The sequence below is a fragment of the Phascolarctos cinereus genome, unplaced genomic scaffold, assembly GCF_003287225.1.
Source record: "Phascolarctos cinereus isolate Bilbo 61053 unplaced genomic scaffold, phaCin_HiC Scaffold_1;HRSCAF=81, whole genome shotgun sequence".
NCBI lineage: Eukaryota > Metazoa > Chordata > Mammalia > Diprotodontia > Phascolarctidae > Phascolarctos > Phascolarctos cinereus.
Genome location: NW_027555514.1, coordinates 46,176,041 through 46,199,319, shown reverse-complemented (window position 1 = coordinate 46,199,319; position 23,279 = coordinate 46,176,041). Strand labels below are relative to the sequence as shown.

The following is a 23,279-nucleotide window of genomic DNA, read 5'->3' as shown; positions in this document are numbered from 1 at the left end:
ACCCTCCGAGGAAAGCGGAGGGCAGAAGGGTAAGGACTCCTCGCAGCCCATCCCCACCCCGGGGCGGGGTCCGCGCGGGCGCGCTCCTCCTCCCCGCCCCTGGACCGCCAGCCCCGGGTCTTTGTCGGGCTGGCGAGCGCGGTTCCCGATTCCGCGGGCAACTGCTTTCACTTTCGCCTTCGCCGCCCCCTAGCTCGGGCTGTGTCCCCTCCCCGCCCCGCAGCCTTCCCCCACAGCCCCCGGCGCTCCCTCCGGGGCCATGGAGGCGCTCAGAGCCCGGGTGGTGAGCACGCTGGACAGCATGAGCCAGCCGGAGCTGAAAGAGTTCAAGTTTTACCTGAGGAACTCCGGGGAGGAGCCTAGGATCACGATGCAGGACCTGGACAGGGCCCCCACGACCTCGGCTCTGGCCGATCTGCTGGTCAAGCGCTACGTCGTGTCCGGGACCCCCAGGGTCTTGGTCCGGGTGTTCCAGCGGATGCGCCGGAACGACCTGGTAGCCGAGTGGGGTAAGGTGGGGTGCAAGCTCGGGGCTCTCCTAAGGGGGGGCGGGGGCGGTTCCCGCCCTCTGGGTTTATCTCGCGCCGAAGCCCTCCTACTCCCACCTCCACTCCCCACCCCCTGAAGAATCATCAGGTTTGACCGTCCCCAAGCTCTTCAGATCATCTCATGGGTGTGTCCCACGAGACCCCTGGTAAGCTAAGCTACTGCTCCAGGTATTCTTAGCTCCATTTTACAGAGGACCAAACCGAGGCTTAGAGGGTAAGTGACTTCCCTATGTTTGGTCACCCGGCTAGTGAGCTACCAAGCAACGTAATTTGCACAGGTAGTGAGAGAGTCAGATGCAGTGCTGGATGCTAGAGCTTTACATGTCCCCCATCACCTTGCTGCCCCCCACCTGTCACCCACGTAGAAAAGATGGAGAGAGTTTAAAAAGATCAGGGGCCCAGATGGGCGTTTGGAGCTTCAGTTGAAAAGATGAGGACTTGAAATAACCAGGAGATAAACAGGAAGCCAGAATGGGAAACTGCTATTTATTATACAGAGTACTAGACTTGTCCAAGGTCACTTAGCTAATAAATGGGGCCTTCTGACTTCTAAACCAGGGCCCTTTTTAGAATACCATGACTCCCAAGTGCTGGGCCCCAAAACATCAATAGATTGAAGATTCATTTTGATAACTCTATAAGAGATTATTCAGGGGACATCCCCCCCCCCTTTCCATTCCAAACCAACAGGTATTTAGTGAGATTCCCTTTGTTGAGCTACATGCTAGGCAGGGTGCTAGATACCCGAAGGACTTTATAATCTATCTGATCCTTGGAGTTTATCCCTAATCTTTTGAGATCATTAGCATGAAAGATCACCAACAATATTTACAATGCTGGTTGAGACAGGTCAAGTGTGTGGCATATATTACATGTATTTGGCATGTAATATGAATTCCAGCACTGCAAATTGTTGTTTGTATGTTGTGTCCCCTGTTAGAATGGGAGCTTGTTGAGGGCAGGCAGGGACTCTGTTTTTGCCTTCCCTTATATCTTGGGTGCTTAGCACAGTGCTTGGCACTAGGGAAGGGCTTCCTGCTTGCTGACCATAAGGAAGGACTTTGACAAAATAAGTGGTCCCTGCCAGCTTGCTTCATTCATTCAGTATGCACTTACTATATGCTAGGTGCTGGGGATACAAAGCTAAAACCAATTTAGCTCTTGCTTTCTAGGAGTTTACGTTCTAGGGAAAACAACATATACACAGAAAATTAAATAACAATATATACAGAGTCATTTCTGAGGTGACACTGGCAACTGGGAGATCAGGATAGGGAGGGGTGGTGTTATTCAGGGACTTTTCCCTCCTTCTCCCTCACTTACAGAGCAATAAATGAAATTCACTTTGGTCAGCTAAGCAAGGCAGGGATTCTATTAAGCAGAAGGGCTCCATAGGCCTGGGAAGAAAGCCTGTGCAAAGACCCAGAGAGGAGATGGAATCACATATAAAGGCCAAGCAGGCCAGAATGGCTGTAGTAGAGTAGGACGTGCTAAAGGGGTTATTGTCTTCATTTTATATGGGAAGAAACTGAGTCTCAGGGGAAGGGACTTGTGATAATCCAGCTAATAATTGCCAGTGGTGGGATTCAAAGTGAGTTGGTCCTGACTCCAAGTCCAATAGTCTAGACAATGTACCATGCCGCCACTTGGGTAAGCATTTGGGTTGGGCTTCAAAAGATAGAAACCGAGTAGAAGAGGAGCAGGTGGGAAGATGTCTCAGGTTTAGGTAACAGCATGAACAAAAGCATGGAGGTGGTAGAGTGTAGCAGGGTTTGCAGAGAATGGCCCAATGAGTGTGTGATGCAGGGTCCAACCCCAGAGCCAGGAGCTGGAGCTGGAAAGGGGCCAGATTGTGGAAGAGGATTGTGTCTCAAAACTCAGATTAGTGTTGGTGGACTCTGTTTTTGAAGGGGTTTCCCTTTTGGAGTTATCAACAGGTCTGGGCAGAAACGTGTTGTTTAAGGACATGCTGCTGAGCTGTCTGAGCAAGGTCAGTCAGGGTTGCAGGGTCTAAGGGAGACTGTTTCAGGGACCTGTCATTAGCCCTCAGGACTGTGGGATCCTGGAGTCCTAGCTTGCTGAAAGAAGTCAGAGGAGCTTTGTGCCCACATTTAGCAGCCCACATGTTCAAAGCACTTCCAGGTTTACAAAGGGCTTTTCTCTCTATAACTCTGATAGTAGAAATATTATCCTTTCCTTCTGAGAAGTGAGCATCCCAGGAGTCACGTCACTAGCCCAGAGTCAATAATGCTAAGTAGCAGAGCCTGCTCGGGGGGGGGGGGGGGGGCTGTTACATTGTCACTGTCAAATGGGGACTTGATTAAGTATTTGTTGGCTGTCTGGACTTAGGAAAGTGATGGAGAAAATATTAGTAATGTAGATTAAACTTGAAAGTGAGGCCCATGGTAGAATCATTTCCAGCCTCTCCTCACCCCCTCCCCAAGCTGGTTCAGATTTCCCAGCATGCCACTTGAACTCAGATCTTTTCATTCCAAACATGCCCTTTCCACAGCAGACTTTAGATTTTCTCAGGTTGGAGATGCAGCAGTATACGTAGACTTAGTAAACCCAACTTCATCAGAATACTTGTGGGAGAGGAGCCAATCCTTATTCTGCTTGGTCCCGGGGGGCAAAACAAGGCTATCGGGTGGGGGTCCCAAAAAACCAAATTTAGGCTTGGTATGAGGGGAAATTTCCTAACAATTAGAGCTGTCCAAAAGTGGCATGAACAGCCTCAATGATGCTTCCCCTCGTTGGGAGGTATTGAGGGGGTGGTCTTCAGTGGGAGACAGAGGTTCCCAAAGTAGATGATACTACTCCCTGGGGAGTGCTGGAACTATCCATGGGGTCAGTAGTAGCCTTGTGTGCAACTGGGGGACAGTGAATAAAAACAAGGGGGCAGTGGAAACATAAAGAAGATAAAAAAGTTTTGAAAAATTTTGTACATGTTTCCTCTGTTGGTAACAGAGGTAAAGTTATAATGATTACATTATTTTTGAAATAAACACACAAAATGTAAGTTATAGACCATCAAAGGTCAAGTCTGCCAACAGGTCTTAACAAGCAAGCATTGGCAGGTGAGCATGTTGTATGTTGTTGGGAAGTCCAGCACTCATTGGCAAGAATATGTGTGTGTAATGACTTGTTTCCAGTATGATACTATATGGTTACATGATGTAATATTGCATCATCAGAATTTCAATGCAGGAAAAACCCCACAAATTTACAATAAATTATTACATTTAAGATGCATCACTTAAAAAATTGTATTATTTTGAAATGATGCAAATTAAAAAAACATTAAAGGTTTAAAGAAAGTAGATTTATAGGGGGGTGCTGAGTAATTTTTTTTAAAGGGGGAAATAGGTCAATTAAGTTTGGGAACCTCTGTTGTAGAAAGAGATTCTTGGTCAGGTTTGATTGTAGTAGAGGACTTCTTAGCTGCTATCCAACTTTGCAGTTTTGGGAAAAGACTAAGTCGGGCATTGGCATATAAGAAAAGAGTCCAGTGAACATTAGGCTCTGAGCTTTAAACATTAGGAATCGAACTAGGATTACATTATGGGAGTAGAAAACTTTTTGATGGGAACCTTATTTTCCCTTTTACCTCCTGATTTATGTCTTTGGTGTTCTCTCCCTGTCCCTTCTTCACCCCCACTTTACTGGGGAGGGGGTGATCCCTGTAGATTCTGTAGCAAGAAACATTCCCCATCTTGAGGAACTGTAATCAGTATGTGTCATGGCAGCAAAGACAGTTATGAATGAGCCCAGCTGGACTGTGTTTCCAACCTCCAGTTCTCCCTCCTCATCTCCACCTCTTGGCTTTCTCTAAGTGTCAGCTCAAGTCTCTCCTTCTACAAGAAGCCCCTCCCTTGCTTTGTCCTTGACGGAAGCTTTAAGGTAGCCTGGTTATATCTAGTTTGTTCACAGCTATTTGCATCTTGTCTTCTCTAGCAGATATGAGCTCCTTGAGGACAGAGACTGTTTTTTACCTTTCTTTGTATCTTAGCACTTAGCCCAGTGCCTGGCACGTGGTAGGCACTTAATAAATGGTGGCTGATTTGACCCCAGTTTTAGAATATTCCTTTGTCAATTTAAAGGAAGCTAGAGTAAACATTAAATTTGTACCTAACAATATACATTCATTTATTTATTTGTCCATTCATTCATTCATTCATTCATTCATTCATTCATTCATTTATGTCTGTCTACTGTTTGTCAGTCTATCTATCCACCTATTTTTTTTTTCCTATTACCATCCTATATAGTCAAGCAAAACTTTTGGACGAAAAGCTCTGACTCTACCTATACTTTTCCCAATTCATGATGGCTGACTCCTTCTATCCTTAACTTCTCCCTCTCTCCCACAGACTTTTTGCATTTACATTTTTGGTTACCTTCTGCCCCTCTCTCTTCCCTCGTCCCTCATGATTTACATAGAGCATCCAGCAAATAGACAAAAGCATGAAAACATTCGCAGAAATTAAACAAACGAACAAATGAACAAACCCAGAACTTAAAAATCAATCAGCAAGCATTTACTAAGCACAGGCTGTGTGCCAGGCACTGTACTAGATGCTGAGGCTACGAAGACAAAATTAAAATCATTCCTGCCCTCAAGGAGCTTACATTCTGTTAAAGGAGACATGCACACAGAAGTATATATACAAAATGCAATCAGAATCCACACACACAGTGATTTTTGGAAGTAGGGCAGTTGCAGTTGTAGGAATCAGGAAAGGCCTCATGTACAGGTGGAGCTTGAACTGAATCTCTTTATTTTTAAATTTATTTTAAACTTAAATACACAATAAGAAAAGAAAAAGCAACATAAGCTAAAATATTAAAACTTAAATACTGAATAAGAAAAGAAAAAAAAGCATTGCTCTGTGCACAGCAGAATGTAAAAGAAGATTCAAAATATATAGCAATAAATTGCCTTTTCCTTTTCAAGAAAGCCTGTAGAATAAATACTATGCATTGTGTTCAGAGCAGTCCACCTTTTCTTTGCTTTCTTGCAAGTTTTCTTTTGTTCTCTGCTGTGCACTTTTTACTTTGTTCTTTTTTTCCCCTTTACTCCCACCCCCGAAGGGATAATAAAACTAAGATATATATATATATATATATATATATACACACGTATATATGTGTATGTATGTATTTATGTATACCAGATATATACACATACATACATATTTACATAGACACAGAAAAGATATATACCTGCATATACACATACATACACTTACATACACATACATATATTTAGATATCTATAATCATACTCATATATAGACACGTACATTTATATGCATCTATGTAAGACCATACTATACTTATTTGTCCTCTGTTTCTCTGAAGGTGTTTAACATCTTCCTTCATAAGTCCAAGTCTTTCAATATTTTTCTAAGTCTACTAACTCATCATTTTCTATACCACAGCAATATTCCAACCTTGTACTGTCTAGTTATTCTAAATAATCTATTAGTATTAATTATTAATTATTTTTTTTTGGTTAGGCAATGGGGTTAAGTGACTTGCCCAGGGTCACACAGCTAGTAAGTGTTATGTGTCTGAGGCTGGATTTGAACTCAGGTCTTTCTGAATCCAGGGCCAGTACTCTATTCACTGTACCACCTAGCTGCCCCTATTCTAAATAATCTAAAATAATCTTGATTAATATGGCTGACATATAGTGTACTTTCCCTATTTTTCTCTTATGAATAAATCTATTTTAGCTTTAACTTTGTCTGAGATCATTATTACTACCCCTGCTTTTTTTCTGTAATAAATTCTGCTCCCGATCTTTATTTTATGTTTGTGTGTATCTCTTATTTCTTATCTGTCCTGTCTCCTCTACTTTGCTTCTACCTGCTATCATGACTTCATATTACTTAACCTATTCCCCCTCCAAGGATCCCTCCTTACACTCCCATTCCCATTAATCTAAATACCCTTTAATTACCACCCTCCCATCCCTCTAAAAATCCCTTCCTTATCCTCTCCCTCCTCCCTATTCTCTTAGTCTTTTATTCTGAATTTAGAAGATTTTTATGTTGTTCTAGATATATATATATATATGTATTGTTCCCTCTTAAACCCATTCCCAATGAAAGGAGGGCTGCAGAACTACCAGTCCCCCTCCCACATTTAATTCCTCTGCGTCAGTTCTTCCTCTCACACCTCATTTGTATAAGATAATTACTCTTTTCACCTGTTCCTAAATGGTTTTACTTTTTAAAATCATATCATACTCAGGTCTACCCCAATCTTTCTTATGAACTATCCAGTTACTAATAACAACCTTAGACATATGTTTTACATTTCCTCATATAAAAAGTAAACAGTTGGTCTTTATTGAGTCCCTTGTAATTAGTCTTTGATATATACCTTATATTTCTCTTAGATCTTATATGTCAGATCTTCTATTAAATTCAGTGTTTTTTAAAAACAAAATCCTGAAAGTCTGACAATCCATTAAATGTCTTTTTTTTTTTTTGCTGTTGTTTAGGATTTTGCTAGGTATGATATTTTCAGCCACAGCCCTAGTTCTTTTGCTCTTTGATATATAGTGTTCCAAGACCTGCAGACTTTTAGTGTCACCAGTGCTAGGCTTTGTGTGATTCTAATTGTGACACCACCATATTTAAATTGTTTTTTTCTTGTTGCTCGTAATATTTTATCCGTGAGCTGGGGTTTTCAGAATTTGACTATTATATTCCTATAGGTTTTCCTCATAGAATCTCCGTAAGGTGGTGATTGGTGACTTTTTTCTATTTGTATTTCTACTTTCCTCTCTTGTTTTAATGCTTCAAGACAATTTTCTTTAATTTTTTCTTGTGTTATTATATCAAGATTCTTTTCTTGATTGTAGCTTTCAGGTAGTCCAATTATTCTTATATTTTCTCTTCTTGATCTCTTCTCCAGATTAGTTGTGTTATGTTTCACATTTTCTCCTATTTTTTCATTTTTTGTATTTTCTTTTATTGTTTCTTGGTATCTTATAACTTCACTGGCTTCCCCTTGCCCAATTCTAATTTTCAAGGAGTCATTTTCTTCCTTAAGATTCTGCATCTGCTTTTCTAATTGGTTGACTTTCTTTTCATTATCTTCTTCTTTTTCTTGGATTGTTTTTATTTTTAAAAAATTTTTTCCCTTAATCTCTCTCATTTGATTTTTAAAGTCTTTTTAAAGTTCTTCTATGAATTCTTTTTGAGTAGGTGACCATCTGACGTTACTCTTTGGGGTAGGAGAGGCTTTTTTGGCTTTAATATCCTCCTCTGAAGACAAACCCTGGTCTTCTCTATTCCCATAGTAACTCTCTATGGTTGGATTCTTTATCCTTTGCCTGCTCATTTTTTTAATTGTAGCAGCTCATTTTTTGTAGTCACCATTAGTCTTGGGGTATGGGAGGTGGTGCCTCTGGCCTCAGGTCCTCTGTCAGTATTCTCCTCTAGCTTGGAACTGAAACTAAGAACTCTATCCTGTAAGTACCGACAGCCAGCCCATCCCTGCCCCATGGCTTCTATGCTTGCCTGGTATGTGCCAGTTCTTTCTCACCCAGGATGAATCTCGGCAGCACAGCTGGGTCTGGCCGTCCTTATCAGCACGGGTTCCCTCAATCTTCCCTGGCTCAGACACAGGACTCTGGGACTCCCAACACTGTCCTGGAAGTGAAAGTTCCTGTAGCTGGGGCCTAGGCTACCTCCCAACACAGCTAGCCTTAGGACTTGCTGCTGGGTGTTTCAGCAGAACTAGCCTGGAGGTGTTTATTCTTCACTGGGACCAAACCTCAGTCCTGGGATTTTCTTCCAATTTTCTGTGATTGTCCCAGGAGGACCAGTGTTCTGCCCCAACTCTTGTTTATTATTACCACTCTACGTTTCCCCTGAGGCATTATTTTATCTTGTTTGTGGAGGAAATCTGGAGAGTTTGGAATTTTATGACCTATCCCACCCTCTTCTGAGAATCCTGTTCTTGAACTGAATCTTGAGGGAGACCCAGGATGCTAAGAGGCAGAGATGAGGACAGTATATGCCAGTGTGGTGGACAGAGAGTTGAGAAATAGAAGGTTATGTATGAGAAGCAGGAGGAAGGTCAATTTAGCTGGATTGGAGGGAACATGAAGGGAAATACTGTGTAGTAGGCCTGGAAGGAGAGAGCTTTAAATAATATGGTTTTGTATTTGATCCTAGAGGTGATAGGGGTCACTAGACTTTATTGAGAAAGAGAGTGACTTGGTCGGACCTGTACTTTAGGAAAATCACTCTGGCTGGTATGTGGGCAATGGGTGGGAGTGGGAGGGACTTAAGGAAGGGAGATTTGATAAGGAGGCTGTTGTAATAGGCTAAGGGAGAGGGTGAACTAGTGTGGAAGAGAAGGGGGCATGTAGAAGAGATGTCATGAAGATAGAAATGATAACATTTGACAGCAGATTGGACTTGAGGAGTGAGAGTTGAGCATCATTCCAAAGGTATTGAGTGATTGGAAGGATGGTGGTAGCCTCACCATAGATAAGGAAGTTTGGAAGACAGGTATGTTTAAGAGGAAAGAGAATGAGTTGTTCCTTGGACATATCTCTTAAGAGATTTCTGTGGTACATCCAGTTCAGAAGCAATTGGTGATATGGGACTTGAAGTGAGGAGGGAGGCTAGGGCCATATAAGTAGATCTGGGCATCATCTGCGCCAGTCCCATGATTAAATCCATAGAGGCTAGTGAAGTTACCAAATGAGAGAATAGTATCTGGGCTGATCTACCAATTGCAGAGGGAGAGCAGAGAAGTTCCTCCAGTACAGAGCCTTGGGATATCCCAGCTGTAAGGGAACATGAATATGGATGATGGTGAAGCAAAGGATGCTGAGAGAAAGCAGCCAGAGAGAGGATAGCCAAGACAGGCAGCTGGTGGCAGAGTAGACAGAGCCCTGAGCCTGGAATTTAAATCCAGCCTCAGGCACTTACTAGCTGTATGACCCTGGAGAAGTTACTTAACTTGTTTGCCTCAGTTTTGTCAACTGAAAGATGGGGATAAAATAGCACCTCCCTTGCAGGACTTTTGTGAGGATTCAGTGAGATAATATTTGTAAAAAGTGCAGAGTAGCACTATGTAGATCCTTATTTCCTTTCTCCAGTATCACAAAATACCACTGAGGAGAGAGTATCTAGGAGGAGAATGTGGGAGGGTCATCAGTGTCAGACGCTGCTGAATGGTACATAAGGTGAGGATTGAGAAAAGGTCATCCTATTTGACAATGAAGAGGTCATTGGTAAATCTGCAGAGACCAGTTTTTGTTGAGTGATGAGGCCCAAAGCCAGATTACAAGGATTTGAAGAATGAGTGAGAGGAGAGGAAGTAGAGGGGATGATTGAAGACAGGAGTGTGGCTGAAAAAAAGGAGAGATAGAGAGCAATAGCTAGCAGGGAAGGTGAAGGTTTGTGGAAGGTGGGAAAGACTGGGGCCTGTTTATAGACTGTAGGAAAGGAAGCCACAGATAGGGAGAGGTTAGAGGACAGAGGAGGAGGGGAAATGACTATAGGAGTGATCTGGGGGAGAACACAGGAGGGAATGGGGTTAAGGAAATGTGTGAGAGATACAGAAAGAAGATGTGGGAAAGCAATAAATGAGTAACCCTATTCTTTGTTTTTTTTATTCATTTTCCCTGAAAATAGAAACTGCTTCAAGGATGAATTTGAAGAGACCATATGAAAATGATGGCCCTGGATTGGTAAATTCTTAATTTTTATCTAAGCCTGAGTAATGTAAGTATCTATCAATTGCCTGAATGAGACCCCATGCAATCGTTAGGTACTGTATCTAACAATTGCATGGGGTCTCATTCAGGCAATTGAACTGGCTCCTTACCATAGCTGTAAAAGGGGAGATTTGTATGTTATTTCACTCCATTGTTCAAAAAACTCCATTGGCTGTCTGTTCCCTCTGGGATAAAAAACTAAACTCCTCTGTTTGGCATTTAGAGCCCTTCAAAATCTGGCTCCAATCTAACTTTTCAAAGTGATTTCGTATTGCACCCTTTCATACATTCTCTAGTCAAGTCAAATTGGACTTCTTGATTTTCTCCAGAATTAGCATTCCACCAGACTGTCTCCCATTCCTCCCAAATCCTATGGTCTTTCCTTCTTCTTCTTCTTCTTCTTCTTCTTCTTCTTCTTCTTCTTCTTCTTCTTCTTCTTCTTCTTCTTCTTCTTCTCCTTCTCCTTCTCCTTCTCCTTCTCCTTCTCCTTCTCCTTCTCCTTCTCCTTCTCCTTTTCCTTCTTCTTCCTAAACCTACCCTCATTTCTAGCTTTACTTTATTTGTCCCCTCATTACGACTTTGTTATCTCCCCCATCTGGAAGCAAGGCACCCACATCCCACCAGAGCTCCTAGAAAAGGGGAAGAACTGGGGAGTCCCTGCTGCATTCCAGAAAGAGGCTGAGGGAAAACTTAGGGAAAAAAATGGAAGAGAGTGGTGGAACTGAGGCATGGCATCTCTAAAGAGTATGTCCTCCTGAGTCTCAGTCACCCAGATCATCCTAGAGGCATCCCCAACCACTAAAATGGCTCCCTGCCCCCAAGAGGCCAAGGGGTGGTGTTAAACCAGCTAACTGATCCTAGGACACCCACCATCTAGCCCCTAAGACCTAACCAGTTGGGCCATATTTGTCCTCCTAGCACAGGGCTGAGGGGCTTGTTGATACTTTATGGGAGCTCCCCACTCAGCTCCCAAAGCTAAAATGTCAAGGAATGCCAGGTTGCTGTCTTGTGCCCCTCCAGCTGTTTCTGCATCTCTTCCTTTTGGTGGTGGGAGCCTCTGGACTAACTTCTGGGAGCAGGAAAGAATAGGGCCACGCCTGTCCAGGGACTTAAGTGTCATGTTCTCATTGGAATTCTTGGGGCCATAGCTCTGGGTTGGGGAGATTTGGGGGACTTTGTAGTGTATGTCTAATCCACTGAAATCTGCTGAAGTTCCTGAGTTGTAGAAAGGATGAGAAGGCTCCAGCCCCTGGGGAATCCATGCTGCTCTCATTCCTGTTCCCTCACAGGGTTACCTGTTCCCCAGATAAACTCAAACCCAAGCCCTGCCTTACCTCAGAGTGGTATGATTTTAACTGGTGGTGTTTTGTATGTGGTAGTGACTCCTTCATGCTAGTTTTGTTAGACTGGCCCTGCTTTACTAGTTCTAAGTATTTCAGAATGAGTGATTTGTATTGTTAGAACTACTCTGAAATGGAGATTGTCAGGAACTTATAGATGAAAGAAATCTATTTATACACACATGCACACACACCCATCCCCCAAAGAGAGATGGTCAGCTTTGAGTTCTCAGGTAAACCCCATCCCTCACCCCAGAAGGTGGACAGGTAGCATATGTGTCTAGGGTGTTATATTGTCTGATACGTGGGATTAAATTGTGCTTATTAATTTTACTTACAAACAGGAACGCTATAACATGGAAAAACCTCGTAAGGCTTTTGTGATGTGTGTGAAGACAGGCAGACCAGGGGCTGAGCAGGATCGAAACATAATAAGAAACTGGCTTGAAGAGTGCAAGTTTGAATGTACATCATGCATCGATCCTGATGAAAAGGTAAGCGTTGAGACAACAACATTGATAACTGACTTTTATAGCCTGCTTCCTTTTTCTTTTTAAAAGTTTTTCTTTTTTTAATTTTTAGGCACTTGGGGTTAAGTGCCCAGGGTCACATAGTTAGTAAATGTCAAGTGTTTGGTCTGAGGCCGGATTTGAACTCAGGTCCTCCTGACTCCAGGGCTGGTGCTCTGTCCACTCTGCCACCTAGCTGCCCCCACTTCTTCCTTTTTCATGAGGTCATCATGAATACTATCTGAGCAGCAAGGTCTTCTTCCTTTCTAAACCCTGATAAAAGAATCCTAATACTGCTATTGAGGGATCAGTGTCAGGGAGTTAATGAATTCAACTACATTCTCATGGACTTTTTAAGCCTTTTAAGTATTTCAGTGGTATTTGAGGGCCTAGAGTTTCAAGAAAATGAATGCTCCATTAGTTGCTTTGATTCTACCAAGTTTACTGAGCTGAGCAGAATTTGAGATTCATGACCAGGTGGACAGGCCACTACAGAGTCCCCCCCTCCTGTTCTCTCCCTGTTGTTCCCCATGACCCTGGCTGATACCCTTCCTGACTGGGAAAAACAGCCCAGGGATGTCAATCCCCTTGCCCTGGGGGCCATCACTGGTCCCACTCTCCCAACAATGATTAATATTGGATTTTAGTCTCTTCATTCATTCAGTTTTATTTTTGTGAACAGAATTTGGAGATTGAATTTCCCACATGTAACTTGAAGATTCATGATGAAATTTACGTTAGATCCTATATGCAATCATATAAAATGATCCCAGAGTCCCAGTTGTAATAAAAAAAAATGTTTTACTCTTCCAATTTTCTTTTGCTTCTTACACCTTCTTGAAGCCTTCCTGAGGGCCAGGTTTCTTTTCAAAATTACCTACAAAAATGATGATGATGCCATCTTAGATACTCACTTCCTTTTAAGGGTCTATAATTTATGTTAGAAGATAAGCAGTCAGTGTCACAACCTGGCAAAATGAGGGAGTTCTGAGAGACACTGTAGATAAGACAAATAGTTAAGTCCACCGTCTGAACAAATCCATTTTGCAATGCTGTTTGCCACAGGAATTAATGGAGAAATTAACAGAGTTTCGAGATGGAATAATTGGAATAAAAGATGATGTTAGTTGCTGCCTTGTTACTCTCATGGCCCATGGAGGAAAAGGCTTTATAAAAACAGTATTGGATGAAAGAGTCAACTTATCAGACATTTTTGAAATGTTCAACAATGAAAACTGTCCAGCGCTTCAAGAGAAACCAAAAATCTTTGTAATCCAGGCTTGTAGAGGAGGTGAGTAGAAGGAAGAACACATCACGAGTGGCAGGGGATTTTTAGACTTCACTGTAAGCATTTTCTCCTTGTCCCTAGGCCATTCTGACCCTGATTTTTGTCCCAGAAAGAATTTCCTTTTTCTACTGCTGCTTGTCACATTACGATAAGACATCCTCATTAGCCACCCCTTGAGATCCATAAAGATGTCAAATTTTGTATATTTCTAGCCCCAAGCTACCATAATGTTAGCATCCTGCAAGTTAGGGTTCTTGGTTCTTTTTAAATAAATGGATTCAAGATCTTAGTATTTATAAATCCAATAATTTACTGTTTTTCCATTATGATATTCTCTCTTCCACTGTTTTATGGGTCTTCCCCTATGGCTGTATCTTCCTCACTCACTGTGGGAAAATTTTCTGTGGTTCCTTAGGGCCCCGCGAAATACAGTGGAAAAGGTACTGTATTTGGAAGCAGACGACCTAGCTTTGAATCCTGGTTCTGTCATTTAAAATACTACTAATAATAACTGGCATTTTTATAAAGATATGAATTTTGCAAAGTGCTTTACTTATGTTATTCATACTAACACACTTTGTGACTTTGGGCAAGTCATATAACCTCTCTGGGTTCAGTTTCCTCGTTTTTAAAATAAGGGGCTGGGCTGGATTATCTCTAAGGTCTTTTCCAGCTATAACTTTATGATGCTATGATCCTACTAGCCTCTAACATGGTGAAATTGCTAGTCCCTGGCCTATCAATTCCAAGACATGTTACGGTTCGTATGTGTGCAGTTTGCTTCTTAGACTGGGATCTGGCTTGCCTGGCTTTTCTGGAGCTATTGTGACCCATGATTGTGAATTACCCTCACCAATGTATACATAGTTTCTGATGGGTTCATTTGGCATTCGTGGAGGTTTACTGAACGATTGTTTATCTCACTGTCTATTCACATCTTCCCTCACAAAAACAGGTCGAAGAGATGGTGGTGTTGTTCAAGCCGATGACGAACCAATGGAAGTGGATGATTCACAGAAAAAGCGACTTCCCACATTCAGTGATTACTATATCATCTATCCTACCCAAGAAGGTAAGGCAATGCTTTGTGAAGGCATGTGAAGTGAAAGTGATCGTGATTGTTCAAAATCCAGTTGTGATTATTTAGGTTTCACATTTGTCATAAAACTGTTCTTTTGCATCACCATGTAAACATAGATCACCAAAGACTAAAATGACTAATTCCACACAATATATTTTTCTGACACAGAATTGGTTTAACCCAGTAGGGTTTTGGCCTTTTGGTCAACCATTTGCAGACTCCCATTGGCTCTGTGTTTAACATTTCAATCCCTCATTTAGATGAAAGCAAAGATGGCTTAATTATAAAATTTTCAGATGTCACCAAACAGAGAGCTACTAAGTTGGATGTCAGAGTCATAATCTAGAAAGATCTCAACAGGCCAGAATTTTGGTCAAAAGTTAGTGAGATATAATTTAACAGGGATATATACAAAGTCTTAATTCAACTACATAATTAAAATATAGGGGAGATATGGCTAGAGAGCAATACATTTAAAAAAATATCTGGGGTTTTTAATGAACTACAGGCCAAACATAAGCCAACATTGTGTGATATGGTAGAAAATGCGTTAATAGAATATGTTCAGAAATTGCCCGATCATTCTATTGTCCTCTTCTATAGTCATACCACAACTGGAATATTATATTCAGTGTTGAGTACCTCAAGGGGTTCCTAGGTGGCACAGTACCAGGCCTGCAGTCAGGAAGACTCATCTTTCTGAGTTCAAATCTGGCCTCAGATGCTTACTAGTTGTGTGACCCCAGGCAAGTCACTTCACTCTGTTTGCCTCTGTTTCCTTATCTGTAAAATGAGCTGGAGAAGGAAATGGTAAATCACTCCAATATCTTTGCCAAGAAAACCCCAGTGGGGTTTAGACAGGACCAGAACAATTCAACAACAACCACCTCGTTTTAGGAAAGACATTGATAAGCTAGAAGAAATAGGAGTAGGGGGACTAGAATGGTGATGTGTTTTGGAGATTATCTGGAGACATTTGGTTTGGACAAGAGAAGGTTAGGGGTGACATGATAATTGTTGTCAAGCATTTGAAGAACTACCACATGTAAGAGTGCTCAGATTTATTTGGCTTGCCCTAAAGGTCAGAAATAGGAAGAGTGGGTGAAAGCTGCAGAGGAGCAGGTATAGGTTTGATGATGGGGAAAATTTCCCCATATTTAGAGCCATTCACAGAGTAGACTCGTTTGGGATTTAATTGGTGGGAGCCTTTACACTAGAGACCTTGGAGCAAAGCCCCAATGACCATTGAATTGTTGGCCATATTGTAGAGAAGATTCTTGTTTAGGGATAGGTTGGGGCAGGTGGTTATGATGTCCTTTCAAACTCTGCAAATTCAGATACTGTGTTTGGTCTACTAGACCCTCACTAGGACCAATAGAATAAGGTATAAACTACAGAGAAGCATGTTTGGGCTTATTATCAGTAAAGCTCACTTAATAATTATTGCTGTCCAAAGTGGAATTGGCTACCTTGGTACATGGTATGTTTTTCCTTACTTGAAGTCTTTAGGTGAAGGGTAACTGACCATATGCTTGAGAATGTTGTAGGGGACATTCTTTGGGTATGGAATCCCTTCTGACTATGAGCAGGATGCTCTAGGGACTGGCCAGCTACTTTACAGGGTCTATTGGAGACTCTGAAAGTTGCAAGTTCTTGGCTGAAGCATCACTGGGAAAACACAGCCTAGGCTTCAGATAATATCTGGTGTTCTTCAGATTATTTTGCTGGATAGACAGAGGTTTTTCCTGGTTCTTGGCCCACTATAAATTAGTTACTGACCTCGTCTGCCATGAGTTCTTTATGTGCTAGGCATTGAGACTGTCTGGTTCGTGGACTGCTAGGATTAAGGGCCCAAGAGATTTCGGAAGCAGCAAAAGTGTAAATGCTGGACACCTCGATGAAAATTGAGGAATATCCTAGTGTTTATAGAATGAAAGGGTATCTTGCTTAGTAAAATTTTTTTTAGATTCTGTGTATGTATGTGTGTGTATGTATATATATATGTATTTTTATAACACGTTATTAAAAAATATAAGCAATATTCTTATTTCTCCACTGGTAGATCATGTTGCTTTACGCCACCCAAAAGATGGTTCTGTGATGATTCAAGCAATAGATGAAGTCTTTCGTCAACATGGCAAGAAGTTGCATATTGCGGATTTTTTTACTCAAGTGAGTTATCAGTAAATCGATTCATGCTCCATGTTATGCTGTTTTTCCTCTACCAGTTAACAAGCATTTACTTCATTCTATCAGCACATTCCCTAGAATTCCCTATGTAGGATTTGTGTATGTGTGTGTGTATGTATGCTGGGTGCCTGCACTCTTACCTGAAGTCTTTCTCCTGCTGAGATGATGTCTTCTTTCTCTGAACTCTTTTCTCATGTTGTTTTACTTACTTGGTAGATTTTAAACTTCTCTTAGGGCAGGAGTGTGCAGCTATTGGTGTTGTTAGTAAACAAGGGGCTGAGGTGTTCATTTAAATAGTCATTTTTCACTTTTTCACTCTCTCATTCCCCTCTTTCCCATAATTTTAAAGTTATTGTCCAGTAATGAGAATGGATCAGCCTGGAAGTAGGAACAACTCAGCCCCCATGTTTTTTGGGCTGAATGAAGGGAAATCAGTGTCAAGTTTGTTACAAATATTTTCTTCATCATCATCATCATTATAATAATAATTTACATTGCTATTGTGCTCTGCAGGAGAATTGTCCCCAGATAATTCCAGAAAATCCTCCCAGGCCCCACATCAAGATTGTGAGTTGTAAGATGCTATCTCTACCATCTGTCCTCTTCTGTCCACTCATGCTACAGGCACCTAGTTAGGACCCTCCTCCACTCATGACAGGAGGCTGCCATACCCCAAGTGGTCTCCCCCTTGCTAGTCTATCTTCTACACAGTTACCACAGTAATCTACCTGAAGCATTGATTTCACCATGTCATGCCCCTGCTCAAGGCAATGGCTCCCTATTGCTTTGTTTGACACTTAAAATCCTTTTCAATCTAGTTATCTACACACACACAGAATGTACATTTCAGCCACACTGGCCTACTCTCTGGTTTTGTATCCTCAGACCCTGCCTTTATGTAATACCTGGATTTCACTCTGTCCTCACTTCTGCCTCTTGGAATCTCTAGCTCTACTACTAGTTTTAGTTCTAAATTAATTTCTAAGGTTTTTGTTTTTTGTTATTATGAATACCAATTTCATGTAGACCAGAGAAGTCATGTTTCAACATTTATTCATCCATATAAATTACATTCAGTTCAGCATTGCTCATATCATTATCCCTTCTGGTTGGAATAAATATAATAAAAGGTTAGGCATTAAGTGAAATAAAATCACCCAACCATAGAAGACAGTGAACAGAAGCATGGATACTCGGCCTTAGGATTTCTTTTAACCCAGGTTGCAGGGCACTGTGACTTGAGTGAGGCTAGTTGGGGTTGCTTTTTGTTATTCTTAAAGAATATTCTAAACCTGTATTTCCTAGAAGAGGACATGACATTTTGGTCAATTAGAAAATGGTGGATGTTGGTGCCTTTTTAAAGATATAAAATTGCTTCATAAAGCACTTAGTTACTTATCATGTGAGTGTTCCCCAAGGCAGTGTGCTTTCTCCATTAGTATTTATATCTACATGCCATTATACATTGGACAGCACTAAATAGATGAGATGCTATGCGAAGGTTTTTGCCTACGGTTTTTGAAACTCTGCCTTAATCTCTCCCTTCCCCCATTACTTTGTCTTTATTTTGTATATATTCTGTTTATATTTATATGTGCCTATTATATCTGGCCTTAGAATGTTAACTCCTTGAAAGCAGGCACTGTTTCCTTTTTGTCTTTGTTTCTTCCTTGTCTAGATTTAGGAGGCAAACTTACTGTACCCTGAGTGCTTAATTAATGCTTGTTTAATAATCAATAGACATTTCTTAAGCACGTCCCATAAGCCAGACACCTTGCTAAACTTTGTGAAAGAAAGAGGCAAAAGCCAGCCCTGCCCTACTCAACTATCTAATTGTTGAATTGAATTTTACTCATCCTTTGTGTAATTTGTGCTTTTTATCTTGTAGGTGAACAACAGAGTGGTGCACACAGACTTTTACATGAATAAGAATCCTATAAAGGTAGTACTGGTCATGGAGTCCACTCTCACCAGAGCTGTGTACTTTTGACACTTGGTAGAAGTCGAGGAGGTAGAGGATTTTCAATACAGAATAACTTGTTTATGCATTAGCATTGTGCTTCACACTGTAAAAAACACTGGCTGTTATGTATGTTGGTTGGAATCTGGTGTGAAGATTTCTAGGATTGTAGAAATCCTAGAAGGTAGAAATGAGTGAGAACAGATGTGAACTATAGACAGATGTCTCCCTACGGGAGTTCTTTCTGTCAAAAAATGAATTCCTGTCGTTTTTTTTTAAATTTATTTTCATGTTTCTAAGATTTTTTAAAAAAATGGTTTATTTACTACTTGAACTTTTAATTCCCTTTTATTAAAAAAGTTAAATCTTTGTTCTCTGAGTCATTTAAGATTCTACTGAATACAGGAAGATACAGAGAAGGGCAAAAACAGTCACTGACGTTAAGGAACTTAGTCTAATGAGAGAGACAAGTAAATGTCTATATGTAGAAGTGTGTATATATATATATATATATATATACACATATGTGTGTATTTATGTATATATACATATACATGTGTATACAGACATGTGCATGGGCACACACACAAACACACACATATGTGCACACACACACACACACACGGTGTTTCAGCTATTAAACCTTAAAACTACACGAAGACTTTTGTGTACTGTATATATATATCTGTGTGTGTGTGTGTGTGTGTTCCATGTGTGGGTAATGGAGGATGAGGAGACAGGATGAAGGGGAAGGAGGGAGAGGAAGGAGGAAGGGGTGAGGGAGAGAGGAAGAAAGGAAAAGGAGAGAAGGGGAGGGAAGGAGAGAGAAGGAAAGAGTAGGGGAGAAAGTAAATGGAATATAATTTTGGGGAAATGACCCCATTGAGAGGGTGAGGAAAGCCTAGTAGCTAACATTCGTATGACTTTGTTGGACAGCTAGGTAGTTCAAATCTGCCCTCAGATACTTCCTAGGTGTGTGATCATGGGTAAGTTGCTTAAACTCCTATTTGCCTCAGTTTCCTCATCTGTAAAATGGGGATAATAATGGCACCTACCTTCCAGGGTTGATGTAGGGCTCAAATGAGATGATATTTATAAAGATTTTAGCACAGTTTCTGACACATAGTAAGCACTATATAAATCTTAGCTGTTGCTATGGTTTGCAAAGCCTTTTCAATATAGCGGCTACTTGTGCTTACAACTACCTTGTGAGTTAGGTGCTATTATCATATCTGGATTTTACAAATGAGAAAACTCACTAACCAAGGTGATGAGACTTGTCCAGGGCGGCAAAGCTATTGAGTGTCCTAGGCAGGATGCAGATTCAATCCTCCTGGCTCCTGAATGAGGCCAACTCATTCCCTTTTTTCAGCCTCTTGAGGCACACATCTCCACCTAACTGTTCTCTCTCTTCCACTTTTTAAATTTTGTTAATTTATTTTTAACATTTTTAAAAAATATATTTTGAGTTCCAAATTCTCTCCTTCCCTCCAGCCCCTCCTTAACCCATTGAGAAGCCTAGCAATATATCAGTTGTACATGGGAAATCATGCTAAACATTTCCACGTTACCCATGTTGGAAAAAAAAAAAACAAGAAAAATAAAGGAAGTTAAAAAATTATACTTCAATCTGTACTCAGAGTTCATCAGTTGGATCTCTGGAGGTGGATAGTATTTTCCATCATGGGTGCTTTGGAATTGTCTTTTTAAAAAAATTTTATTAATTTATTTTGATTTATCAATAATCACTTCCATATGCTTTTGAGTTTAAAATTTTTCTCCCCCTTCCTCCCCACCACCCTCTCCAAGACGGCGCACAATCTGATATAGGCTATACATTTACATTCCTATTAAACATATTTTCACATTGGTGAAGTTGTAAGTAAAAATTAAAACCAATAAGAGTAACCATCAGAAAGAGGAAACAAAACTCAACAGAAGAGAAAAAAAATGATAGCGATTCAACTTCCATAGTTCTTTCTTTGGATGAGGGTGGCATTTTCCATCACGAGGCCTCTGGAATGTCTTAGATCCTTGTAATGCTGAGAAGGGTTAAATTTATCAATATTAGTCATCTCACAACATGGCTGTTATTGTGTACAATGTTCTCTTGGTTCTGCTCACTTCACTCAGCATCAGACCATACAAGTCTTTCCAGGTTTCTCTGAAGTCAGCCTGTTCATCATTTCTTAGAGCACAATATTGTATTCCATTACATTCATATACCACAACTTGCTCAGCCATTCCCCAATTGATGGGCATCCTCTCAATTTCCAGTTCTTTGCCACCACAAAAAGAGCTGCTATGAATATTTTTGTACATGTGAGTCCTTTTCCCGTTTGTTTGATCTCTCTGGGATATAGCCCTAAAAGTGCTATTGCTGGATCAAAGGGTATGCACATTTTTATAGCCCTTTGGGCATAGTTTGTTTGGATCATCGTCTTGATCAGAGTAGCTATGTCTTTCACAGTTGATCTTCATTACAATATTGCTGTTACTGTGTACATTGTTCTGGTTTTGCTTACTTCACTTTGCATCAGTTCATATGAGTCTTCCCAGGTTTTTCTGAAGCCATCCTGCTTGTCATTTTTTACACCACAGTAATATTCTCTCACTGTCATATACCACAACTTGTTCAACTGTTCCCCAAATGGTGGGCAATCCTTCCATTTCTAATTCCACTTAGCTATTCTCTAAGGCCTCACTCAGGTCCCAGTTCTTCCATGAAACTTTCTCAGGCAGTTTTTAGCAAACATTGGTTTCTCCTTTCTTTAATTTCTGATAATGCAACTTAGCATTTGCTACATACTGTCTTATTCTCAAATTATTTCTTAATATTGTAAGCTCTAGAAAAGGACTGAAGCTAAGGAATTGTCTTGTTCAATCCCATCATTTAAACAGATCAGAAGACTGAGACAAAGAGGTCACCCAACTAGTTTGTGATCTTGCTAGGTCTGGACCGGAGTTCACAAGCTTATAAAAGCTTTTTCTGCAAAGAAGCTAAACTCTTATGTAAGATGTATCAATTCTACCAGTAACAGACCCATTAATGTTTTTTTTTTGATGTAAATACAGATATATTTGGGAGAAAAATGTGATCAGAGATGTAGAAAATGGTCCACTTAAACTGAGTATTGTTATAAAAATGTGATTCTTTGATTCTGTGACATCATGAAACATCAGATTTCTGTGTCCTTTAGTAAAACTCAATATTATGGTTTAATCAGGAATGTATACAAAATGGGGGAAAAATGACTCTTTCCTCAAACCTTAAAAGATGCAGATGACACATATTTGTCACAGAATTTCCTAGCAAGGTGTTAATGAGGCTATAATTTTCTTTTTTACATTTTTGTTACCTTTTCTATGTCACTTTTTTTTCCTGAATGCATTTTCTCTTCTCCTCTAGTTAGTAGATTGCCTTTTGTAGTAAAAAAAATTTAAAAGGAAGAGAAAAAAAATTTAGCCAAACCAACTAACCCATCAAGAGAGTCTGATAGTACATATATATAATGCTCCATATCAATGGGCCCTAATCTTTGAATAGAAGGGAGGAAGGCATATTTTAAAATTTCCTTTACAGTTCCAAATTTGGTCATCTTAGTTACATCATATTCATTTTCTGTTCTTTCTTTTGTTGTAATGTGGCTTTTTATTTTTGGGTTGTGCTTACTTCACTCTGCATCAGTTCATATAAAACCCGTGCTTCTCTGAATCCTTCATATTCAGTATTTCTTATTGCACAATATTCCATTACATTTAAGTACCAGAACTTATTTAGCCAATCTCTAATCAGTGAATATCTGCTTTGTTTCCAGTTGTTTGTGTGGCCCTGATTTTCATGAAGTTCAATAAAACTGGACTAAAATCTTGGATGCTTCTTTCATTTTCTTTTTTTGTTGGGCAGTGAGGTTAAGTGACTTGCCCAGGGTCACATAGCTAGTAAGTGTTATGTGTCTAAGGCTGGATTTGAACTCAGGTCCTCCTGAATTCAGGGCCAGTGCTCTATCCACTGGGCCATCTAGCTGCCCCCTTTCATTTTCTAATGTCTCCTACTACTTTACTTTGAGCATAAAGCAAATGGAGAAAGATATGTTCTGATAGTTAAAATATTACACAGAAATTATAACCAGGAGTAATTTAAGGTGATAGTAATTGGGAAGACTGTAGCAAAATGGAAGAAACCAATACAAGAAATGATTTAATGAATAGTTGGATATAGGGTAAAGGTTAGGCTTGCGAAGGGAAGCTTTTGATTTATAAATCTGAATCTTCACATTTTTATCATAGCATTTGCCATAGAAGTATAAAAGGGTGACTTGGTGGACTTGGAGTAGGCAAAGTTACAGGAGAGTCTTTTCACCTTGAAAATATCTCCCACACACATTCCAACAAAGATTCCTTTAGATTAACTATCATTTAAAATGCAAATATCTCTTCTGCCGTTTTGTTTTGTTTGTTTTTAGAAATAGTGTTGGGAATTTCCTATGTGGAAACTTCTTCCAACTCAGATCTGCATCTTCTCAGCTACTTAGTGTCTTAGAGAGTTTCCTATGGTGATAAAAGGTTAAGTGACTTTTTCAGAGTTGCACAGCCAATATGTGTCTGTCCA

The 23,279-nt window shown here is 40.4% G+C and overlaps 1 protein-coding gene across 2 annotated transcripts; it reads left to right on the top strand.

Annotated features, from left to right (window-relative positions):
* Positions 1-102: 102 nt before the first annotated feature.
* Positions 103-19,036, top strand: LOC110209133 (caspase-14-like). Of its 2 annotated transcripts, XM_020987383.2 has the most exons (8): positions 103-509; positions 10,217-10,272; positions 11,984-12,133; positions 13,214-13,439; positions 14,392-14,508; positions 16,580-16,689; positions 17,221-17,274; positions 18,596-19,036. In XM_020987383.2, the coding sequence occupies exons 1-8, from the start codon at positions 260-262 to the stop codon at positions 18,695-18,697; spliced, it is 1,065 nt and encodes a 354-aa protein (XP_020843042.1). In that variant the 5' UTR covers positions 103-259; the 3' UTR covers positions 18,698-19,036. The 2 variants fall into 2 exon arrangements, with proteins under 2 accessions (XP_020843042.1, XP_020843043.1); XM_020987384.2 differs by lacking the exon at positions 17,221-17,274 and having other exon boundaries at positions 106-509.
* Positions 19,037-23,279: the final 4,243 nt, after the last annotated feature.

Excerpts from the sequence above, each read along its gene's own strand:
- LOC110209133 (XM_020987383.2), top strand. The coding sequence starts at position 260 with ATGGAGGCGCTCAGAGCCCGGGTGGTGAGCACGCTGGACAGCATGAGC. Across the intron at positions 10,273-11,983 it reads AAAATGATGGCCCTGGATTG|GAACGCTATAACATGGAAAA; the intron begins GTAAATTCTTAA and ends ACTTACAAACAG. Across the intron at positions 12,134-13,213 it reads GCATCGATCCTGATGAAAAG|GAATTAATGGAGAAATTAAC; the intron begins GTAAGCGTTGAG and ends TGTTTGCCACAG.